The sequence below is a fragment of the Marmota marmota genome, unplaced genomic scaffold (genome assembly GCF_001458135.2).
Source record: "Marmota marmota marmota unplaced genomic scaffold, marMar, whole genome shotgun sequence".
NCBI classification, from domain to species: Eukaryota; Metazoa; Chordata; class Mammalia; order Rodentia; family Sciuridae; genus Marmota; species Marmota marmota.
In genome coordinates, this window is record NW_025999853.1 from 11,197,719 (window position 1) to 11,222,412 (window position 24,694).

The 24,694-nt window shown below is 35.6% G+C and overlaps 1 protein-coding gene and 1 pseudogene across 2 annotated transcripts; both read right to left on the bottom strand.

Moving 5' to 3' along the window:
* Positions 1-60: 60 nt before the first annotated feature.
* Positions 61-23,251, bottom strand: Actr6 (actin related protein 6). 2 transcript variants are annotated; one of them, XM_015482885.2, is made up of 11 exons: positions 22,975-23,251; positions 19,465-19,582; positions 18,211-18,279; positions 16,182-16,305; positions 14,796-14,931; positions 14,638-14,694; positions 9,752-9,850; positions 9,564-9,642; positions 6,630-6,801; positions 5,172-5,310; positions 61-1,872 (listed from the first exon to the last, which is right to left on the bottom strand). In XM_015482885.2, the coding sequence occupies exons 1-11, from the start codon at positions 23,040-23,042 to the stop codon at positions 1,743-1,745; spliced, it is 1,191 nt and encodes a 396-aa protein (XP_015338371.1). In that variant the 5' UTR covers positions 23,043-23,251; the 3' UTR covers positions 61-1,742. The 2 variants fall into 2 exon arrangements, with proteins under 2 accessions (XP_015338371.1, XP_048659264.1); XM_048803307.1 differs by having other exon boundaries at positions 18,197-18,279; positions 22,975-23,003.
* Positions 16,330-18,050, bottom strand: LOC107139640 (annotated as a pseudogene).
* Positions 23,252-24,694: the final 1,443 nt, after the last annotated feature.

Sequence of the window (24,694 nt, forward strand, 5' to 3'; positions counted from 1 at the left end):
CTTGCAATCCTGTCTCAGCCTCCTAAGTCACTGGGCTAGAATTGATAATTTTAAAAGGTATTTGGGGGCTGACGTGTAGCTCAGTGGTACAGCACTTGACTAACATACCCAAGGTCCTGAATTTGATCCCTGTTGCTGCAAAAAAAAAAAAAAGCTATTTTGATAAGGTTATTCCATATTCTCAGCAGAGTATAACAGGAGATGTTGGGCTGGGGTATGTTTGGAGAATGTGGCTTGAAGAATAACCCAGTTCCTCACAGGAAAAACATCTCAATTGGTAATGATAGTTTCTGCCTGTTCAGGATGAGGTTGTGGCAAATCAAGAGAACTACTTTCAATGGGGGCTTACCTTTTTAATCTCCAATCATATCATCTAGAAATTCTAACAGTTATATTATTTGGTTTAAGAAAGTATTTTGCTGACAGCATCTTCTTGTTACATTATCTATAAATTATATGCTAATAACCAGCATCACACAAACATAGTCACTTTGCAACTCTGTAATAATAACCAGACTCAGTCTAGGAATTACTGGGACCAGACCCTAACCCAATAGAATCCAAAATATGACTGGAGTAGACATCTCTTTCACCCTACCCAACATCCATGTTTTCACCTCAATGATATTTCAGGAAAGAACTGTTTTTAAACATCTGAGTAGGCCTCTCCATCAAAGCCCCTCAAACCATAGGACTGACATATAATCCCAGGTAAGGGTAAACAGACTGCTAGGCATTTGACTCATGAGCACAATGGCATAATATTAAAAAAATAAGAGAGCTGAGATATTTTGATGGTAGGACTCTAGACGGTCTGACTCTCAGCTTCTATAACCTAGATTCCTAAAGTTATCCTAGTTTTAGCCTTCCTAAGGCTGTTGGCCCAGCTTTTGCTTAGATTTTACAAACTATCTTCTGTCCTGATAACTTTTGTCTTGCTGAAGATAACCCAAGGAAGTTTCTTCTGCTTGTAGTCCAAAAAGCCTGTGTGATCCATTCACTACTGAGTCAGCTGTTTCCTTAAACTGGAAAGCTGTACTTTTACTCTGGTGGTGGTGAGCTCAAATGCAGGGGCTTAGGCATGCTGGGCAAGTGGTCTACTACTGAGCTATACTCCCAGTCCTAGAAAAGCTATAGCCTTAACATGTTAATGTTTACTGTGAATGATACTAAAGAAATTTTTAAAACAAAACACATTTCTTCCAGAATAATAGTGACCAAAAAACCTTCAGTAATTGGCTTTAGTCTCCACTTTTTCAAACATACTTTAAATAAAAAATGATTATACATACATATATTAGTCCTCTTTATTCTGTATAAATAAGATTACAACTTTTAAATAAAATGCTTAGTTCTAAGAACCAGAGAACTAAAATATGTAAACATTTTGGCTAATGCCAAGTCAAAGTCACATAAAACTACCTTCTAATGAAAACAGAGTGGGGAGACAGTTATGACTGTGTTTTCACCTATGAAGAACTCAACTGCATTCACTCTTTCATCTCCTAAGGATATTTTCAGAAACAGCATAAACATTGTTATGGCAGTCTAGCTCCAAAGTGAAAACATGGGCTGAGTTACAACTTACTACAATGACCCACCTAAGACTCTTTGAAAATTAGCCACAGATTGAAATATTTACATAAGTTCAAGACTTTGTTCAACAATGAAACATTAACACAGGTCCTTAAGCGCCTTTAAAAATAACAAACTTTTCAGTTTCAACCAATCAAAAATGTTTCTTAAATATCAAATTTCTCTTCACAGACACTGTGTCCGTTTTCTTCATAATCTTCTCTTGTAACCACCATATCTTCAAAATCGTCATTTTCTGATATCAATTTTCCACCTTCCCAGGCATAAGTAATAGGGCTGAAAATAAAGGTTAAAAAAAAATGAACCCAGATGATTTTACAGAAATCAACTGATCATTTACGGACATGAACAACTGAATGCTTCAGACACTAACTACCAACTAAAATATTTCAAGTTCTAGCCAAATGAACTTAAAAGGAAAATCACTCATGGTGTAGAAATAAGCAAAAGTTTCACATCAGTTAATTCAAAAGGCAAGGAATCTTGGTTACAAACCACTGTAAAATAGTGAGGTTTCTGCCCCTCAGTGCTGTGGTACATGCCTGTAATCTCAGAAACTCAGGCAGCAGAGGCAAGAAGATCTCAAGTTCAAAAAACAAAACAAAAAATAAAATAAATTTTTAAAAGGGCTAGGAATGTGGCTCAGTAGTAAAGCGCTCCATGGTTCAATCCCCAGTAACACCACACACACCCAGGGGGGATGGACTGAGGTTGTGGGTCAGTGGTAGAGCACTTGCCTAGCCTGTGTAGGCACTGGGTTTGATTCTCAGCACCACATATGAATACATTAATAAATAAAATAAAGTTCCATTGACAATTTTAAAAATATTTTTTAAAAAATAGGAGGGCGAGTTCTCCAATTCCCCTGATTTATCAACTCTCTACTTTGATAAAAATATAAGCTAAAAGATAACTAAAAGGAAAAACAATGTCATAATTGAGTCTAAGTTCTGTTTGTGACAAAGATATGTCACCTAATTAATTCTCATAGCAACTCATGAAAGCTATTATAACTCCACTTTATTTAGAAAGGTTAAATCTGGAATTAGGATTTAGCCTGGATCTAGGATTTAACTCAGAATTTTCACAGTCTGTTCTTTTGCTGCCATATTTTGTTGCAGCAATAATAAACAATACATTTAAAAACACTGCATGATAAACAATTACATGCCAGGACATACACAATAGGTCAAAATTAGAGCAGATAAGATAATTAAGTTTGACTTTGCTATCTGCAACAAAAGTTACACTCTGTGTTATGACTCAATACTATTTCTACTTTTCTTCTCTCCCAATTTAAGAAGTTTCAAATCTGAAAATGGTAAAGAAAAAAGCTAAGAAAAAAATATTCTCTGTATTCTATTTATTATATTTCCTAACCTTTTATAAAAACAGATTTACATATATCTCTTTTATTTATATTTTTATGAAAGAGATATATGTGTATACATATATAATAGATGCACAATCAAGATTTATTGAATGAAAGAATAAAAGCTGGGGCTGGGGTTGTGGCTCTGTGGTAGAGCACTCACCTAGTATGTGTGAGGTGCTAGGTTCGAGCCTCAGCATAACATAAAAATAAATAATTAAAATAAAGGCATTGTGTCCAAATACAACTTAAAAAAATATTTAAAAAAAAGAATAAAAGCTATTTCTGTGAATCCCCTGGCCTGTGATGTGTTTATGTAGGATGAAAAAATAATATTCTGTGGGGCATGGTGGCACATGCTTATAATATCAGCAATTTGGAAGGCTGAGCAGAACCAACCTTAGTAACTTAGTACGACTCTGTCTCAAAATACAAAAATGACTGGGGAAGTGGCTCAGTGGTAAGTACCCCTGGGTTTAATCTCCAGTACCTCCCACCCACACACACAAATGCAATATGGTTCACATTCTAAAGAGTATACAAACATTATTATTGAAAAAAATCATTCCAGTATTTAACAACTGTTTATTCCTTTATTTATTATCTATAAAAGAAAATGATCTAATGAGGGTCTTCTGTTAACTGCCATCAACTTTGAAAAGTTTTTCTTTAGATTTAAAACAAAATTCTAAAATCAACTAGAGTTAGGGATGTGGGGTTTTGTTTGCAACTCTGCTACTAACACTAACGGTGGATTATTTAGACATATCTTTGGTAAGTAACTCCTAGTTACCGCTATTTTTGAGTAAAATGCCTTTGTTTATTTATAATATAAGAACAGTGAACAAGATAGCCTGTAAACCCACGCTATGGCTCTAAAATTCTACCTTAATTTTTTTACTGCTCAAGTGGAAATGACAGTATCTCTCTTTCTCATAAACAGAGTAGGAGGTAATATAAAACAATTTTAAATTAAAAAAAAGACTAGTTCAAATTATAAAAGTTCATTGAAAACATTTAGAATTTTTAAAAATTCCATAAAACTTACAAATTGATATACCTTAATGGTTCAATTCTTATAATTTCTTTTTTGGGGGGCAGTATACTGGAGATTGAACTCAGGGGCACTGAACCACTGAGCTACATCCTCAGCCCTTTTTTGTATTTTATTTAGAGACAGGGTCTCACTGTGTTGCTTAGCACCTCGCCATTGCTGACGTTGGCTTTGAAACCATAATCCCCCTGCCTCAGCCTTCTGAGCCACTGGGATTACAGGCAAGTGCCACTGACAATTTCTATTCTTGATAGAAACTGTCAAGAAATGACATCTCAGGCTGGGGTTGTGGCTCAGTGGTACAGCGCTCACCTGGCACAGACAAGGCCCTGGGTTCGATCCTCAGCACCACATAAAAATAAATAAGTGAAATAAAGGTATTGTGTCCAACTACAACTAAAAAACAAATTTAAAATTAATTAATTAATTAATTGATTAATGATATTGTATCCAACTACAACTAAAAAATAAATATTTTTTTAAAAAAAGGAAAAAAAAAAGAAATGACATCTCAGGTAATCCAATAAATGATAATTCAATTTCTTTGCCTATAAAAATCTCTTAGGAATAAGGACTGATTTACCATATGAATTGGTCTAATGTTAGTCGTGCACCTGTTATGTACAAACATGATGGCTGATATTTTATACTTCATTTCATTTTTTTATATTTATTTTTTAGTTGCAGTCGGATACAATAACTTTTTTTTTTTTTTGAGAGAGAGAGAGAGAGTTTTTAAATATTTATTTATTTTTTTTTAGTTTTTGGCGGACACAACATCTTTGTTTGTATGTGGTGCTGAGGATCAAACCCGGGCCGCACGCATGCCAGGCGAGCGCGCTACCGCTTGAGCCACATCCGCAGCCCAACAATAACTTTTATTTATTTATTTTATATGTGGTGCTGAGGATCAAACCAGGGCCTTGCACGTGCTAGGCGAACGCTTTACTGCTGAGCCACAACCCCAGCCCTTCATTTCATTTAATTCACTAAAATGGTTTATCATTTTAATTTTTGAGATAAGAAAATGAAGATCCAACAAGTGAAATGCCAAGGTGGTAAAACCAGATTTTAAACTCAAGTCTCCTATATACCACCTTACCTACCAGATGACATCCATGCTTTATTTCTATATAAACCAACACTTACTTTTCAGGCAGCACAACAGAAACATCATAATCTGTGGGAGTGAGACATCGAACTTCTGAATAAACTCGATCCCTAAATCCTGGGAAGAGGGAATTTCCTCCTGTCAAGACAATGTTCTTAAAAAAATGTGGCTGCATTTCTTTAAAGGAAAAAAGAAAGAAGGAAAAAAATGCATTAGAAAATCTGTTCACTTAACTTTCTGGAAAGACAGGGATGAGGGTTTAGGTAAGATGTGATTAAGGTTTAGAGTTATTAATTGAGAACTATACAATTTTTCAGTTTATACAAACAGTATAAACTCACAGATTTACAAAAGAAAAGGCTAAAGTTAGGAGGGTAACTACTGGCTACTAATTCACATGCAAGCTATACAAATGAGTATCATCCTACCACAGACATTTGATAATTATAATTCTTCCTCCCCATAATCCTTCCTCCACTGTAGAATGAAAAGGTCTTTCATGAAATTTTATTTTTTTTTGGGGGGGGGGGTATCCCAGGGATTAAATTCGGGGGCACTCAACCACTGAGCCATATCCCCAGCCCTTTTCATGAAATTTTGAACTTGAAGCCCAAATTTCCAAAGTAAGATATATTTATTCTTTTGAAAAAAAAAAAAAAAAACCCATAATCTATGACAACATTTAAAGAAAGGATCTAAGTGTGAGTGCTCATTAGTTGTACCATGGCAAACATTAATCGCCATAAGGTTAGTCAGTATTAAAAGTCTACAAAAGTATCACTGGGAAATCCCATCCAATGTTTCTATTTATCAAAAAAAGGAGTTTCCTTATATTAACAAACAGAATTTCATGACATAACATTAAAGCAGTATAGAACAAAATGTTGTATTTGGCATGACAGTATTTTTATACAAAATGTGAAATTAATAAAAAAAACATGAAATAAATGCAAAGGTGATAGCTTTATGACTTTTTCTTTCTTTCTTTTTAATGCAAGGAAAGCATACTACATGTGCTAAATTTTCTCTAATGCCTAGGTGGTTCCTTATGAAATAGAAAGATAAGATAGAAAAGTACTCAAACTCTGGAACATTATTTACTTAAATCATGCTTTAGGAGAACCCACAAATCACAGCAAAGTACAATAATCCAATCTCATTAAAATCAATCTTACATGTTAGTCCAAATATAATAGAATAAGTCAGTTCCATCAATAGCTGAAAACCACTAAATTGTGAAAATATAAATTTCTATTCTGTGTTGATTAGGGCTAAATTAAATAGACCATGACTTTACCAAAAAAAAAAAAAAATAATAATAATCCAAAACAAATCAGTTAAGAATTATTTAAGCACATTATGGGATCTGGAAGTCTATATAAATAAAACAGATGCCATTTACTTAAAATTATTTAGAAAAAACAGTGATCATATATAGCTTATTGTTTTGAAAATTATCATTATTCTTCAATATTTTACTGTAATTTCCGATGTACCTTCAGGTAAGTTTTGAATTGAATAGACAATAGCTTCTGGAATTCCCATTTCTTGGATGCCTATATCAGAAGGATTAAAGAGTATTTCTGGAACAGCAAATCTCTCATTGGCCAGACGAAGAATTTGTTCTCCAGATTTATATTTTCCACTCAACACCATCTCTTCCCTTGGCTTAAAGAAAAGTAAGATAAAAAGTTTAAGTTATATTACCTAGTTCATATGACTAAAAATAATAATAGGTATATGAATATATTAACTGTGTTCTTGGAAGTTTCAGAATTCTCAAAAACTATAAAAATCTAGCCTTACATCCTGTGGCCCAAACTATATAAATAAAACGTTACTGACTCTAATATGCCTATTCCCCCAATGATAATCTAGCAGTTTTATTCCCTACATTCTAAAAAAGAAAGAAGAGCATAGAAGAAACTTCATAATCTACCTACACTGATCCAAATTTCTAGAGAAGAAGGAACATAAAGACTTTACTATGTCTTGTGTTCCTATTACCTCTACTTTCTTTTTTTTTCTTAAATATATTTTTGTTTTAGTTGTAGATGGACACAATGCCTTTATTTTTTGTTTGTTTTTATGTGGTGCCAGGGATCAAACCCAGTGCCTCACGCATGCTAGGCAAGCATTCTACCACTGAGCCACAACCCCAGCCCACCATCTACTTTCATTACCCTACTTTAGATTTGACATTTATTAGACATGTGGTTCCATTCTATTAGGATTTCTTCTTTTCCTTACGCAAAAAAAAAAAAAACCAACCAAACAACAACAACAAAAAAACACCACCCTAAATCTTTACATTTCTTTACTATTTATTCGCTCTATCAAAAATCAGTTTCCAGGGCTGGGGTTGTGGCTCAGTGGTAGGGTGCTCGACTAGCGCAGGTGAGACACTGGGTTCGATCCTCAGTACCACATAAAAATAAATAAATTAAAAATAAAGGCATTGTATCCACCTACAACTAAATAATTAAAAAAAAAAGTTTCCAACTGATTTAAGTAAATACATGGTTTTTATCCTTGAAATTATAATGCCAACATTATATGAGGCCAGTTTTCCTTGCTGATTTCTGACTTGTGTTTCGCCTCAATAATCTGGCCAAAAAATACACACACACACACACACACACACATATACACAAAAGTTTCAGGTATGCTAAGTACTAATAATTACATAAAATCCAAGTGTCCATCAACCAACCCAATGACAATAAGTTAATACTTCCCTTTTTTGAAATTTATCATTCACATACATAATCTTTTACTTCTTATTTATGTGTACCTAAACAACATAAATTATTATTCTGTATTGGCTAAGTACATACTGCTTTCTAAAACTTGTTTTCTATTAAACATCAGTTTCTGAGATTTGTCCATGCTGATCATGTAGCTCTACTTCATTTTCACTAATGCTTATTATTTTATAAAATATATAAAAAATTTATTCTCCTGTTAATAGATATTAAGGCTGATCCCAGTTTTTCACTAAAATATGTTATATGCATATCATTATAAATGTCTCCTTTTCTTTCTTTTTTTTTTTTTCAGTACAGGGAATTAAAATCAGGGTCTCATGTATACTAAGTGAGCACTCAACCACTAAGCTAAAAAAATATGCAGACATTTCTCTTTCTTTCTTCCTTTTTTTTTTTTTTTTTTTTTGCTGTTATCAGTTCTCATTTCTTTCCTAAGAATTTTTAACTTTCCAACAGTCCTTATCAAGCAAGCAACTAGAAGGGCAAACTTCACATTTAACTGAATACAGACCTGACATTACCTAAGCGGATTAAAGGTAAGGAAAAATTACTTGATTTTGACAGCTAAGGCAAACTGCTTCTCAAAACTTTGAAAGTGCATTGTATTTTGCCCTTTTCAATCTGATCCTATTGGATAAACATTAATAAAATTCAGCACTGGGTAAACTATGTCAATAATTTTTACAATAGGGGTTGAGGATGTGGCTCAGTGGTAGAGGGCTTGTCTAGCATGCACAAGGCCCAGGGTTCAATCCCCAGCATTACCAAATTAATTAATTAATTAACTTTACAACATGAAAATTACCAGTTTCTAAGTAATTTAATTATTTTTGGAGGGTGTTGGTCTTTACTGGGGATTGAACCCTATGGCCTTACACATGCTAGGCAAGCACTCCACTACTAAGACACATCCCCAGAGCCCACTTTTTAAAAATTGTTTATTTCAAGACAGGGTCTTGCTAAGTTGTCCAGGCTGGCCTCAAACTTGGAATCCTTCTTCTTCAGTCCCTGAGTAGCTGGGAATATAGGCATGTACCATAATGCAGAGAAAGATTAACCATAATATAGGTAATGATCTATAGATTTGTCCCATATGCTATCATTTGGCTGATAGTTCTTTCCTTTTTTTTATTATTTATTTTTTAGTTGTAGTTGTACACAATACCTTTATTTTATTTATTTATTTTTATGTGGTGCTGAGGATTGAACCCAGGGCCTCACATATGCTAGGCGAGCACGCTACCGCTGAGCCACAACCCCAACCCCAGTTCTTTTTCTTATTTAGTGAGAAATTTACTAATCCAATCTTTATACTCATGCCTGGAGAAATGGCAACCAGAAAAGCTGTCATCAACAACTGTGTTAAGCTCTGTCAATCCCAGCTAGATGTGAAAGGCTTTTCAAACCTGACTGAAGTGGGTCACTTGAAGAAACAACACTGAGAATTTTTTTTTGGGGGGGGGGGGNACACAATCCCTTTTTTTGGACTGAGGATTGAACTCAGGGTGCTTTACCACTGAGCTACATCCCCAACCCTTTTTAAGACAGGGCCTCGCTAAGTTGCTGAGGCTAGCCTAGAACTTGCAATCCTCCTGCCTCAGCTTCCTGAGCTGCTGAGTTTACAGGTGTGTGCCACATGCCTGGCACAATTTTTTAAATTACCTTACAAAAGCCCTTCTTAATTGTACTGAAGTCAGGCAAAACATAGTCTATCATTACTGTATTTTCTTCTCCTTTCAACCTGTAAAAAGAAACAATTTGTGAAATATTTTAATTATATGTAACAACATCCAAAAACCAATTTTTCAATTCTTAGATTACTAGTATACATACTTTGGATGTATACATACTTTGCAATATCCATGTCTTTGTAAAAGTCCTGAGACACATAGCATACATCTTCTTTCACTTGATTAATCACGTGTGTTTCATCCATAACGTGTAGCTGCCTAACAGAAATATATTGTAAAATTTGAAATGGAGAAAATTTGAATATAACTTACAATTATCATTTAAAACTTTTTCCTGAAATTAAATTTGGGATCACCGATTTTTTAAAATATTAAACTCTTGAATGTGTAAAATATTTTAAACTTTATGGAATACTCTCATTTCCATATCCTATTTAATCTCTATATTATTCCTCTATGGACAGGTTTTTAATCCAGTTTGTAGATAAACAGCGGTGTTTAGTATTAAGGATTTCCCAACTAAAGAGCAAACTTTTCTCCCAACAATTCTGAATACAATATTGCCATTATGCCTTAACATTTTGCTCTTTTTTTTCTAATTGTAGAAGTTTTACCCATTAGCACACAGAATCTAGCATATAAAAGATGCTTAATATTTGATATGTGAACCTAAGAAGATATGAATTTAGTGTAGTAAATAAAAAACAATAAAAAGTGGTATGATAACCTTTGAATATTTTTCTGTGCACACAGATTTTATTATATAGTTTTATTTTTTGTTATCAAAATCAGATGAATCTGTAATATGTACTAACGATGTCCCTAATGTTGGAAGTTTAGATCAGAGAAGAAGATGTTTATGTTCATTAACATGGATTTTGGAGTCAGAGACCTAGGTATGAAATACAGCTGTAGCAGCCAAGTTACTTTACTTTGTTGGGATTAATCCCATAAATGCTAACAATTACTAAACAGAATTATAAGAAGTAAATGATTATGATAATACATATGAAGTGTTTAACATAGTCTGTGTACTTAATAAAAAATTTTCTTTTTGATTTTGTATACTAAACATCTTTACATACCACATTTCACCTTTTCTCATGTACCAAAAACTGCCAATTAAACTGTGACAATTCTGAGGTATCGACTATTGGAAAATTCACCATTTCGAAGATTAAAATGTGTGGGGAAAACACAACTCAGAATCCATGAAATATCGGCATTTTTATCTATATAGCTAATTACCTCATTACTTAGTCATATTCTAGGACACAGAATATCAAATAATTTTAGTCTCTTAGCATATTTCAAAATTGTTTACCAGAAAGGTTATTTCAAGTTGTGTTCTTATCAGCAATCAATAAATGTCCATATAAAAAGTCTGCAACATCATTTGAAAAAAAAATTATGTTGTAAAAACAGCATTTTGTTATTTTTCTCTACTGAGAAGTAAATGCCAAGAGAAGAGGAATTCTATTATTTGTTTTATCTAAGTATCCCAAGATCCTAAGTAATAATATTTGCTGAATTGCATCTGTGATATTATTATAGGAAATGTAACTTTTTTTTCTTTTTGAAATGGTACTGGGGATTGATCCCAGGGACATCCTACCACTGAGCTATATCCCCAGCTCTTTTTATTGTTTGAGACAAGGTCTGGCTAAGTTATCCAGGATGGCCTTGAATTTGTGATCATTCTGACACAAGTCACCACCAGCCCCACCTGCTGGGCCAGCTTCTACACTGAGTCACTGGGATTATAGGCATGTGCCACCATGACAGGCTAGGAATGTAACATTTTTCATATCTGAGAATTATCCATGTTATGTTTTGCCTGTATACAACTTCCTAAGAATTATCTATTTATGCCACTGACCCTTTTTGTTTTTTCCTGAGAATCATTTACAAGTTTTCTACAGGGTAATGTTTTCTCACTCCTAATATATAAAGATAAAACTCATATGCTATAATTTGGATCTGGAATGTACCCCTAAAGAACCAGGTGTTAAAGGCTTGGTCCTCAGCTTGGTGCTATTAGGAGATGGTGGAACCTTCAAGAGATAATGCCCAGTGGAAAGAAGTAAGGTCACTGGGGGAATGCCTTTAAGGAATATTGGGATCCCAGCCCTTCCTGGTTTTCTCTATGCTTCCCACAAGGGAGGTAAACAGGCCTCTTCTACCACACACTCCCACCATGATGAAATGTTCTGCCACCGACCCAAAGCAACAGTGTTAAGCAACCACAGACTGAAGCCTCTGAAACTGTGAGCCAAAATAAACTTTTTCCATTATTAAGTCGATTATCTCAGGTATTTTGTTATAGTAACACAAAGTTGACTAACACAGTATCCTATTCATGTCAATTTACTTCTTAGACTTATGTTTACCTTAGTTTTGATTACAAAGGCTTTTTGACCATTTATAAGGTTTAAAACTGTGATATAAGTTAAAACACAAAAGCTGTCAAAACCTGTCCTGATAGTGTGGTTCCCAGAGCCTGGGAAGGATAAGTTGGAGGTAAAGGAGAAGATACAATGGTTCACAGGTACAGGGGTACAGCTGAAAAGGAGGAAAATTTCTATGTAAAGTAAGACAATGATGGTTGACAACAGCTATTTAAATATTTCAAAATAGCTAGCAGAGGGGATTTTGAACATTCCCAATATAAACAAATAATAAATGTCTGAAGTGATACGTATGCCTACTATACTGATCTGATATTACACACTGGTATATATGAGTACTGAAATCACACCATATACACCATAAGTATGTACAAATACTATGTGTGAATTAAAAATAATATAAATATGTGTGTGTTTGTGTGTGTGTGTGTATGTACATTTGTACACACATAAATCTTATCCTGTTAGGAGCTGGTGGTTTTCCAGACCTGAGGAGGACACAAGGGAGTTTGGATGCAGTCATCTTCTGCTTGAATTGTGCTGTGGTTTTATGGGTACGTTCACTTTTTGAAAATTCAGTTTTAGACTCATGGTGTGCATCCTCTTCTGTACATATGTCTTATTTCAATAAATTTTCAATAAAGTTGCATGGAGGAAAATATATCAGGTACTATTTCTTCCACTGTTTTTATGCTTACCACTCAGTTAATATTTTATTGCTGTGTTTTTTGTTTATCTTTGCAGTGCTAGGGATTGAACTCAGGGCTTTGCACATATTAGGCAAGAGCTCCACCACTGAGCTATTTCTCCTGCCCTCTTTGTGTGTGTGTGTGTGTGTGTGTGTGTGTATGTGTGTGTTTGTATATGTCTAAAAATCCTTATCTGCCTCAGCATTGTCTCCCTTTCCAGCTTGTTGCTTCTAATGTGACTGGGGTGGGGAATTAAATATCCAAACTTACTGAAACTGAGCCCAATTATTTTTTGGTTTTGTATTGAATAACACTGACATAAACAAAATGTAAATGTTATTCATGAGTTTTCTATTTTTTAGAATATTTAAATAAGGCAAGACAGATTGAACTATAAAAAGTAGCATATAAGGGCTGGAGTTGTGGCTCAGAGGCAGAGTGCTCGTCTAGCATGTGTGAGGCCCTGGGTTGGATCCTCAGCACCACATAAAAATAAATAAATAAAATAAAGATATTGTGTCCAACTAAAATAAATGAATATTTTTTAAAAAGTAGCATATAACTGTTATAAACTCAATAATTAAGAAGGCCCAGCTACTCAGTAGACTGAGGCAGAAGAATATGAACTTTGAGGCCAGCCTAGGCGACTTAGTGAGACTCCATCTCAAAATAAAATATAAAGGGCTGGGAATATAGCTCAGTGTTAGAGCATGTGAGGCACTGGGTTCTATCCCCAGTATGGAGGTGGGGAGAACAGGAAATGGTATAGCATTATGCTTAATGAAAAGAATCAATCTCTGATGTTCTGCCTCACCTTAGGCCCAGAGATATGGAGTTGGTGTCTATGGAATGAGATCATGGAAACTATAAGCCCCAACTAAACTTTCCCTGCTCTATGTTGTTCTTGTTAGGTCTTTTGGTCCCAGCAATGCAAAAGTTAACTAAAACACTAGTGGAAAAAATATAAAGTGGTAATACAGGGGCAGGGGTTGTGGCTCAATGACAGACTGCTGGCCTAGCATGTGCGAGGCACCAGGTTTGATCCTCAGCATCGCATGAAAATAAATAAATAAAATAAAGGTATTGTGTCTGACTACAACTAAAAAAATATTTTTTTTAAAAAAGGAGGCAATACAAAAAGTTCCTTTGTGGTGATTATACAGCTTTACACATGGAATAACTGTGCATGCATTTATACAAATTAATGCACATAAAAACTGGTAAAACCTGAATATGGTCTGTGGTCTAGTTAATAACATTGTATCAATGTTAATTTCATTGGGTTGATACTGTATTATAGTTTATTAAAGTAACACCAGACTATCATTTTTATAACTTTCCAAGTCTGTGATTATTTCAAAATAAAAAGGAAAAAGTTTTAATGGACTAAGGTTAAGTGGGTGCAGTGACACATTCCTATAATTCCACTGACTCAGGAGGCTTAAGGCAGGAGGGTCACTAGTTCAAGGCCAGCCTCAGCAATTTAGTGAGACTCTGTCTCAAAATTAAAAGTTAAAAGAAAGAAAGAAACAGAAATATCAATAGTAATGCCTACAGAGATTAAAAACATAAAGACACAATTCAAATGTTATAATTTGTGTGAAAGTGGGTCTGACCTGAGAGACAAAGAGGGGAGATCTGTTTTCCTTTTTAGTTCCCTTTCCTTTGTATGCATTTGAAATTTGTTTTACCATGTTTACGTACATTATAATTTTTAATACATAATCAATGTTAAATTCCCTAGAATTCGGAAATGTATTTTTGGTAGGCACTATCATTATATATCCTCAAAAGCTTTCCAATTCAAACGTCATTAGTATATATTTTTAAGCATGATTTGAATTGCTGCCTGAAACTACAACTAAAAGTGAGAAATAATTTTAAATTATTCTAGAAAGTTCATTCCCAGTACCTCATATCCTCTGAAAGAATCAAATCCAAGTATTACCTGTAAGATATGATTTCCTTTAGATGGTTGGTTAAAAGTTTTCCTCCCACATTTATCCTAAAAGAGAAGAATTAAACTTTGGTTCAGTTATCACATATTCCATCCAAGAAATAATATGCAAATAAGATGAAATAGCATGAAAACTAAATGAAACTCACCGAATAATTGCTTCTTTTTTCTTTTTACTTCTACAATAAGGAACTATATGTGTAAAGGAATATCCACTATCAACAATGATACAGCATAATTCAGAAGGATTATCTCGGAAATACCTATGTGCACTGAGAGCCCCAGCTATAAAGAAAAAATGAATGTGTTAAATAAAAGTATACCATTAGTTTAAAGCAATAAAGATAGCAGACTAAAGCAAACACAAAGATGAAAATTTCCCTTTAACTATAAGAAAAATGTTAATTTATAATAATATTCACAACTGTCACAAAATGTTTGTAATGTTTAAATTTTTTAGAAAATCATACAAGGTAAATATAAAAAGAAATTTGTGATCAGTTTTCAAAAGTAAAGTTCACAGTTTCTAAAAATTAGTGCAACAGCAGCTAATTTTTACTGAGGATTTATATGCCAGACTTTATTCTAAACTCTATATAATGAGTGTGGGTTTTAATATACAGAAGAATCCCAACTTACAGATGAGGAACCTGAAATACAGGGATTTAAATAATTTTTCCTAGGGCATACAATTAGAAAGTAGCAGAACCAGCACTCTAGGATGTGCTCTAGGATCTCTTAACCTCAGAACCACTGACATTCTGAGTCAGATAAGTCCTTTGTTGGGGACTTTCCTGTGCATCACAGGATGCACAGCAGCATTTGTGACATATACCCACTAGATGCCATGAGCATCCTCCTAGTTGCAACAACTAAAAGTGTCTCTGAATACTGCCAAATGTCCCCTGGGAAACAAAAATCACCCATTGGTTGAGACTATTTCTAGAGATTCTGCTCTTAACCATTAGAGCATATTGTTGCTTACACAGACTTAAAAGTTTAAATGCTTTCATGTACACAATTAGATGATATTATCATATCCTTTAATAAACTTGCTTTTAGGTCATTTTTCTTCATATTAACTAACAGTGTAAGCTATATAATTTCAATAATATTAACAGCAAATAGCAATGACAAAAAATGAACCCAATAATCTTTTGAAGACCAGAATATGTGGCTAATAATTTCATTAGGGAGAAATATCATATTAGCACAAATGTACTGAGAGGTACAATTATATAAACTAAAGGTCCTAAAGAATGCCACCCAGTATTTTCAGAGTTTCTTTACCCTATTTCTATTTACTTTTTTTGTGTGTGTGGCATAGGGGAATGAACTCAGGGGAGCTCTCCCACAGAGCCACATGTCTAGTCCTTTTTTAATTTTTATTTTGAGACAGGGTCTTGCTAAATTGCCAAGGCTAGCTTCAAACTTGTGATCCTCCTGCCTCACCCTCCAGAGTAAGTAGGATAACAGGTGTGCACTATTGCACCAGGCTCACGTAGTTCAATTTTAATGAAAACTCTTTAACTTACCATTTACTCTTAATACTGCTTGGAACTGATATTCTTCAAATAGAATTTCATTCATTGATTCTTGAATTGAAGTGAAGTTAAAATATGGTTCTGTGATAATAATATTAGTATCTAAAAAATCAACCTATGGGAGGAAAAAAAAATCCCCCAAAGTTTTATAATTTGTAGTGACTATCATCAACATTTGTTTTAAATATGAAAACAAAATGATTTAATCACCCAAAACCCAACTCATTATTTTTCCCACTTAATAGATGAGAAAACTGAAACAGTAAAGTTGAATAAGTTACCAAGCTTCATATAGCTACTTAGAGACAAAGCTAGGATTTAACCTCAGGGAGTCTGATTAGAGAATCTATGCACTTAACTATTGTACAATCCTACTTTTCTTAATGGTAGCATTAATAAAATGTTATCAAACTGTTAAAAATAATTATGAAATAATAATGAATGATAAAAACTACAAGTAGCAGGGCCACTGCTATGTTGTTTTTAAAAGGAAAAAAGCAAGAAGCTTCAAGATGGGGCTGGGGTTGTGGCTCAGTGGTAGGGTGCTCGCCTAGGATGTGTGAGGCACTGAGTTCCGTCCTCAGTACCACATAAAAATAAAATAAAGGTATTGTGTTGACCTACAGCTAAAAAAAAAAATTAGAAAAGAAGCTTCAAGGTATGAATTTAAAGATTACATAAATCTCCCTACAAGTTTGTTGTTGTTGTTTTTTGCAGAATTTTATGTACAGAAAAATCAGGGAATCCCCATCTAAAAACACAGTGTATGTTTAACCCATTTTATAGTGGCCATTTCTTTAACTTTTTTCTTTTCCAGCTGGACAATTCAAGCCACGGATTTTGGACCCAGAACACTGCCTCTCCAATGATGGTGGGTCTCATTATATCTGTCTTTGTGACTGGTCTTGACAGCTTCAATTAGCTTATCTAGACCCCCTTTGTCTTCTGAGTTAACCTGTGTGAAGGTGAGGATGGTGCAGGTCTTCCTGTGAGCAAGATGTCCTAGTCTGGTCTCCCTTCTCCCTGCTAATATAATGTTGCAGGGAAATCCCATCTAAAGACACAGATGGGCAGGAAGACATTCAGCTTGATGGGATTCATATCTTGTGCAATCACCACCAGCTGAGCATTCCTGTTTTCTACCAAGGTGGTAACAATATTAACCCCTGCTCAAAAGATAGGTATTCTCTTAGTGGGAACATTCCCTTTGCTGACAGCTTTCTTCTCAGCTCAGGCCAGTAGTCCTTATTTTGTTTCTTGCTTTGCTTCTTGTCTGCACTTGTGCATCAGCTTAAACAGTCTAAACGTGTGTGGCAGTCCACAGCCTGTATGAACTGGTCAATCACAGGAAGCACTTTCAGCCATCTATAGCTGGAAGGCCCTTTGCAGCTGCAGACAGATATAGTGGGGCCATTTAACAAGTGGAGGAAAGGCAGTATGTCTTATCCAATGCCAAAATTATTAGGCCCTTTCTCATACAGGGGTTCTACCATTTTTTTTTTAAGTTAGTTTTTTTAAAATTTTTTTTTAAAGAGAGAAAGAATTTTAATATTTATTTTTTAGGCGGACACAACATCGTTGTTTGTATGTGGTGCTGAGGATCCAACCCGGGCCGCACGCATGCCAGGCGAGCGCGCTACCGCTTGAGCCACATCCCCAGCCCAGCCACATCCCCAGCTCTACCATCTTGATCTCTTGCTTCTTCTTGACAGCAGGGCCAGGGCCACTTGCTTTCCCCTTGTTCTTCTTTCCTTTGGCATCTTAGGTGTCTGAAGGAAAGTGCTCTCCCACCCATTCTTCAGAGGTAATAAAATTTTATACATTGTTTTTAAATCTCTACTCAGACTACATTCTACTCATTTGCGTTTATTAAATACTTAGAAAATCAAAGCTATCTTTAAAAGATTGAAATATGTAACCAAAACATTCATAAATCTGTAAATCTTAAAGTGTAAGATTGAATTTTTCATTAGAATAAGACATGGAAATAGAATTTGAATACATACTCTTAATTTGTTACCTGATACATTTCTTTTCCAAAAAGGTAATCCCAAACTTGTCTTTGAACATCCCAATTCACCAAGTAGCCCTAAAAAATTTTTTAATAAATTTAATTATCAAAAATATTTGAGCAATTTTTAAAAATCAGATTAATATATTCTAAATCATTGAGTTTTATCTCTTTATGGTTACCTTTTCAGTCTAATGCTGTATGAGTTTCAAACTAATTATATCGATTTTTTTTAATTTTTAAAAAATATCTTTATTTATTTTTATGTGGTGCTGAGGATCAAATCCAGTACCTTACATGTGTGAGGCAAGTGCTCTGCCACTGAGCCACAATCATCCCAGCCCCTGTTTTTCTCTTTTTTTAAAACAAAACAAAACAAAACAAAAAAACTGTAGGCATGGTGGCACATGCTTGTAATCTCACCAACTTAAAAAGCTGAGGCAGAAGGATTGCCAGTTTGAGGCCAGCCTTGGAAATTTAGTGAGATTCCAGCTTGAAATAAAATATAAAAAAAGGGTTGGGAATGTCACTCAGTGGTAGAGTGGTCTTAGGTTCAATCCCTAGTACCATGTACACACACGCAAAGTTTAAAAATTTGTAAATTAATGAAACCATAATATCAAGGGTTCAGAGGACACACCAATATATAGGATGCTTTTCTATACTTTTTTCTTAAATTCATATGTGCACATGAATTTAGATTTAATTTAAGTAAAATTCAGTATTCACAACCAATAACTAAATCATGGTCACTTATTTTTACTAAGACAATTTCAATTTTGGGTTTTAATTAAATATCAGTTAAAATTTAGGTTAACTTTTCTCAGAAATGTAAAAATATTTTTAATTTGGTCCCTAGCATAGTACCACAAAAAAATTAAGTAAAACAACAAAAATTTTTATACATATGCACAACATAGTATATACACCTTGAGTCAATAACACTAGAAACAATAATTAGACTATTTTTTTTAATATTTTATTTTCTAGTTATAGGTGGACACAATACCTTTCATTTTATTTTTACATGGTGCTGAGGATCGAACCTGGTATCTCACGCATGGTAGGTGAGCGCTCTCTACCTCTGAGCCACAACCCCAGCCCCTAGATTACTTTTTTTTAATATTTATTTTTTAGTAATAGTTGAACACAATACCTTTATTTTATTTATTTATTTTTATGTGTGCTGAGGATTGAACCCAGGGCCTGGCACAAGCTAAGCGAGCGCTCTACCAATAAGCCACAACCCCAGCCCTGGATTACCTTTTGAAAAGGAAGGATATAGAAGAGTCCAGAAGGGTCTTTTATTTCATCTATCTGGTTAGCAGTAAAAGTTTTAAGACGTGCTGTTTTTGACCTAAACTGACAATTAGGAATAACCCTAGAAACAAAGAAACAAATGATATAATTATCTCCTAAATATTTAGTTCTTATCCCTACATATGTAATTTTTAAAATGCCTTTATTTAACCACCAACCTGAAGGTCAAAATACCCAAAGCAAGTTTTATTCATTCTGTCTTTAAATAATTTGAAAATGCTTAAAAAAAATGATTGTAGTATGTAACAGGTTCTATACTGGACCCTTTATCTTTCTCAAATTATCTTCCAGAAACCATTATGGGTCGATATTAGTTCTGCCACTGCACGATAACAATCAGGGCTTTAGTAAAGGTCCTAGTCTTTCTGTCTTTAATGTGAAAACTCTTTAATACAATTCTGGTAAAAGATACAGAAGTTCAAAATTCTGGCCATAAAATTGTGTTTTCCTGAAACCAAAGATTTTTTAAATTTATTTATTTATTTTAATTAGGTATATATGACAGCAATTTGATTCATTGTACCCAACTGCAACACAACTTTTCGTTTCTCTGGTTGTACAGGAATGTAGCATCACACCGTAAGTGCAGTCAAAAGAAACCAAAGATCCTATTTTTAATCAATAGGATGCTATAGGGTATAAGTAGAAACTACATTTAAATTGGTTGCTGCTCACCATAAGTTTACAATGTGGGTAGGAAAGCAAACAAGAGCCATTATCAAACACATTTGTATGCATAGACACACAGGCACAATGATGTTAGGATAATGCTGCAGTACCAGCTTATTTCAATTTCTGTACTGTCAGCACTTTCTCTACATGTTTAAATATGCTTGGAGGACATAATTTTAGCTGATTTGCTGTTCTTGATTTTTTTTTTTTTTTTTGTACCAGGGATGGAACCCAGGGGTGCTTAACCACTGAGCTACATTTTAATTTTTTTCTTTTGAGACAGGGTCATATTAAGTTCCTTAGGGCCTTGCTAAGTTGTAGTGGCACCCCGTCCTCCACAAAAAAAATCTTAACTAGGCTTCTCCAGAAATCTTCACCATGGCTGATTTTAGGACTGTCAGTAAAAGAGTCTCTGCAAAAGAGTTCAATGTAGATAAACTTCCTATTTTCATGCTGCCCTATCGGAACTCCAGCTGCTGGACACCTCCAGCTGCTGGACACCAGCTTACTAGTTTTTCACAAACACCTATCCAGAATAGTAGTTTGTATACATGTAAACAAGGCCTCTGGCCTTGAGCTGGAGCTTCACAGAGATGTCTACATTTCTAAGATAAGAGAAGTTACCAATTCGGCTCCATGGTAACAGCTGGCAGGGGGAGGAAGAAAGGGGAGAAGAAGCTCTCCCCTTCTCAGGTGTTGTCCTTGAAGGGTTAACTTGTCCACAACAGTGAAAGAAAAAGCTGCTTTTCTGTAAACTTCTGCAGAATGAACTTCTGAGACCCTCCCCTTACATGCTGGGTATAAAATTCTGAAACTACCTGAACTCGGGGTTCAGGGGATTAATTGATTACAGCAAAAGCTGTGCTCTCTGAACCTGGCTGCAGCCAAATAAAACTGTTTCCCTCTATCTTTGGTGCCTTGTCTTGTCTGTCCCTACAACAAGGTCACTAAGTCACTGAGGCTGGCTTTGAACTTTAGGATCCTGCTGCCTCAGCCTTTCAGGATTACAGGCATGCACCACTGCGCAAGGACTGTTCTTGATTACTTAGCATGCTTTGCTTTTTTCTTTTGTTTTCTAACTGTGCATAGTGTCTATAAATAACTTTAAAATTTTTCTGTAATTATGGAGAACCTCTAGTTAATTCTCTAAGTAATAATAGAATTGAGATCAAGGATATGAACAGTAAGCACACTGCCAAAATGTTTTCCAGAAAGAATGTAATAATATACATTTCTACTCAGTCTGATTTCCCTCTTTATAAAGAAATAAGTCAGGCATGGTGGCAGGCATCTGTAGTCCCAGCTACTTGAGAGGCTAATGCAGGAGGATCACTCAAGTACAAGAGCTTGAGGCCAGGCTAAGGAACAAAGTGCGAACCTGTCTCAAAAGAAAAAACAAGCCAGACATGGCTGTGCACACCTGTGATCTCAGCAAATTAGGAGGCTGAGAAAGGAGGATTGCAAGTTTGAGGACAGCCTCAGCAAATCAGCAAGTCTCCCTCAAAATAAAAAATAAATAAAGGGGCTGGGGAAAATTTTTTTAAAAATAAAAAGGCAGCTCGGTAACAAAGTGCCCCTGGGTTCAATTCTCTTACAAAAACAAAAACAAAACAAAAAGGCAGGGGAAAAAAGACAATTAAAAAAGTTAAAGTGCCAGGCACAGGGCACACCTGCAATCCCAGCGGCTCTGGAGGCTGAGGCAGGAGGATCACGATTTCAAAGCCAGCCTCAGCAAAAGCAAGGTGCTAAGCAACTCAGACCCTGTCTCTAAATAAAATACAAAATAGGACTGGGGACGTGGCTCAGTGGTTGAGTACCCCTAAGTTCAATCCCCAGTACCCTCTTTCTCTCCCGCCACACACACATAAAAGTTACGTACAACACAGGAGATAGAATTCAGTGGTAGAGCACTTGCCTCAAATGTGCATTTGCTGATTTCTGGATTTCTGGAGAAGCCTAGTTAAAATTTTTTTGTGGAGAAGGGGGTGCCACTACAACTTAGCAGGGCCCTAAGGGACTTAGTATGACCCTGTCTCAAAAGAAAAAAATAAAAATGTGGCTCAGTGGTTAAGCACCCCTGGGTTCCATCCCTGGTACCAAAAAAAAAAAAAAAAAAAAAAAATCAAGAACAGCAAATCAGCAGATTCAATAGATTCAATCCCCAAAAAGAGAGGGAAAAATGATAAGAAAAAGAATCCTTCGTGAATTTGATCAGGACTTTACATGTCGGCTTCAACACAAACACATTTTATGAATACACATCTTCTACACAAACACATTTTATGAATACACATCTTCTGAATGTCATTGTAGTATTACTGTATAAGTGACCGACCAGGTTAGCCAGTGGACTTCAAAGTCTTCAATGTCTCTAGATCCTAGACGGTGATTTTTTAACTTTTTTGGGGGGGTCATAGAACCCTTTGGGGATCTGATGAAACCTATAATCACATTTTCAGAAAATGTAGCTATACCAAAAACGTTGCCCACAATTTTTGAAGGTTCATGAATTTTGTAGACCTACCCCTCAGTCAGTAACTCATGTCTTGAAGCCTGTTAGAAAACGAAACATACATCCCACTTCCGGAGCTGCGCATCCCAAAACTAAAACCAAAATCAATTCCAGTTCAAAGCATGACAACCGCCAACCCAGCTCCAACCAGCGCATCCCCAGTCTCAGGTTAGAGCCGCGTGAGGGCGTTTCACTGACGTTAGGCATTGAAGCTTAGCATGCGAAACTACTGAGCATAGTCTTGTCCCTCGGAGAAAGCCAATACTTACGAGACATTTTCATGGCTGTAACCGATTTTGGCATTGTAGGCTCCATTATCCAACACTAAAGTCGTCATTTTACAACTAACCACACCTACGCAACCCTTTTCTTTCCTTTCTGACCCTTCTGCTCGGGCTTTTCCGGCTCTCTATGGTTTGGTGGGCGGAGCGATAGACCGCACTTCCGGTTACCTTAGCAACGGAGGATGCCGGAAGTGAGCGAGACCGCTTGTTAGCAGGCATCCATCGTTTCCAAGCCTAACCTGTTTAGGTGGTGGCGAGATTCTACAAGAGTAGAAAAATGCAAAGTCCATTGAGTTGCGCCTGCAAGTGTCTTCTAACCCCTGTAGCGAACCGGGATTTTTTTCTTAGTGTGTGCCCGTCTTTGAACAGAATTGTTCAAACAATGACATTTCTTGGAGAACAAAGTGCAAAATCATATGTAGCATAGAATTGGATATGAGGTCTCTTCAGCCTCATTCCCACCCGATTGTGGGATCCAACCACGAATTACATATGCTTTGTTCAATCTACATTTTTTTTTTTTTTTTGTACTGGGGATTGAATCCAGGACGCTCTACCACTGAACTACATCCCCATCCCTTTTTTAAAGTTTTTATTATGAGACAGGGTCTCACTCATTTGCTGAAGACCTCGCTAAATTGCTGATATTGACCTCGAATTTGCGATCCTCCTGCCTAAATCTGAGTCGTTGGGAGAGGCCCGATGGCGCCTGTCAACCGTCTTTCTTTTTAACTCACATACACAGTCCTCTCTTCTGCCTACTTGTTCCCTAGGACTTAGTTTATTGTGTCTTGTCTAAAAAACGCTTCCTGCGGGGTGCGGTGGCGCACCCCGGTAATTCCAGTGACTCTGGAGGCTGAGGCAGGATACCGAGTTCAAAGCCAGCCTTAGCAATTTAGCGAGGCCCTAAGATACTCAGTGAAACCCTGTCTCTAAATAAAATACAAAAATGGGCTGGGGATGTGGCTCACTGGTTAAGCGCCCCTGGGTTCAATCCGCGGTACCAAACAAACAAAAAGTATTCCTGTCACACTCAGTTCTCATTCCTGGAATTAGGTTTCCCTCCTATGTGTTCCTGTAATACCCCAGGCCTATATTTCATAATCGTTAAGAGAATTTATTTTGGATTAGAATCCAGATTCTACCACAAATTGAGTCTGTAGCCTTGGGTGATGAAGACAATAAAGATTAAAACTTATACAACACTTACCGAGTGTATACTGTTTCAACATCTTTTACTCCAGCCCTTTTATTTTTTATTTTAAAGTAGGGTCTCCCTAGGTTGCTTAGGGCCTGAATAAATTGATGAGGCTGGCTTTGAACTTTCAATCCTCCTGCCTCAGCCTCCTGAACTGCTGGGATTACAGGCCTGTGCCACTGGGCAGTTTTCCCCAAATCTTTACATATGTTAAGTAATCTTTACAATTTTATGTTTAGGTATTATTATTATTATTATTATTACTATATTGAAACAAAAGAGCAGAAGTGGTTGAGAACACACCCTCTAAATTTAAGCTGCTGAATCAAATCCTGGATCTGCCACTAGATGACCTAGACAAGTTACTAACCGCACTGTGCCTCAGTTACCTCATATAAAATGAAATAATATTAACATCCCCTTGAAGAATTGTTTCAGGAAGAGAACATTATAAAAGTCAAGTACCTAGAAGTACCTAGAAGTAGTTATTACTATTATCATTGCCTT

Excerpts from the sequence above, each read along its gene's own strand:
- Actr6 (XM_015482885.2), bottom strand. The coding sequence starts at position 23,042 with ATGACGACTTTAGTGTTGGATAATGGAGCCTACAATGCCAAAATCGGT. Across the intron at positions 9,851-14,637 it reads AAGGAAATCATATCTTACAG|GCAGCTACACGTTATGGATG; the intron begins GTAATACTTGGA and ends TATTTCTGTTAG. Across the intron at positions 9,643-9,751 it reads AAAGACATGGATATTGCAAA|GTTGAAAGGAGAAGAAAATA; the intron begins GTATGTATACAT and ends TTCTTTTTACAG.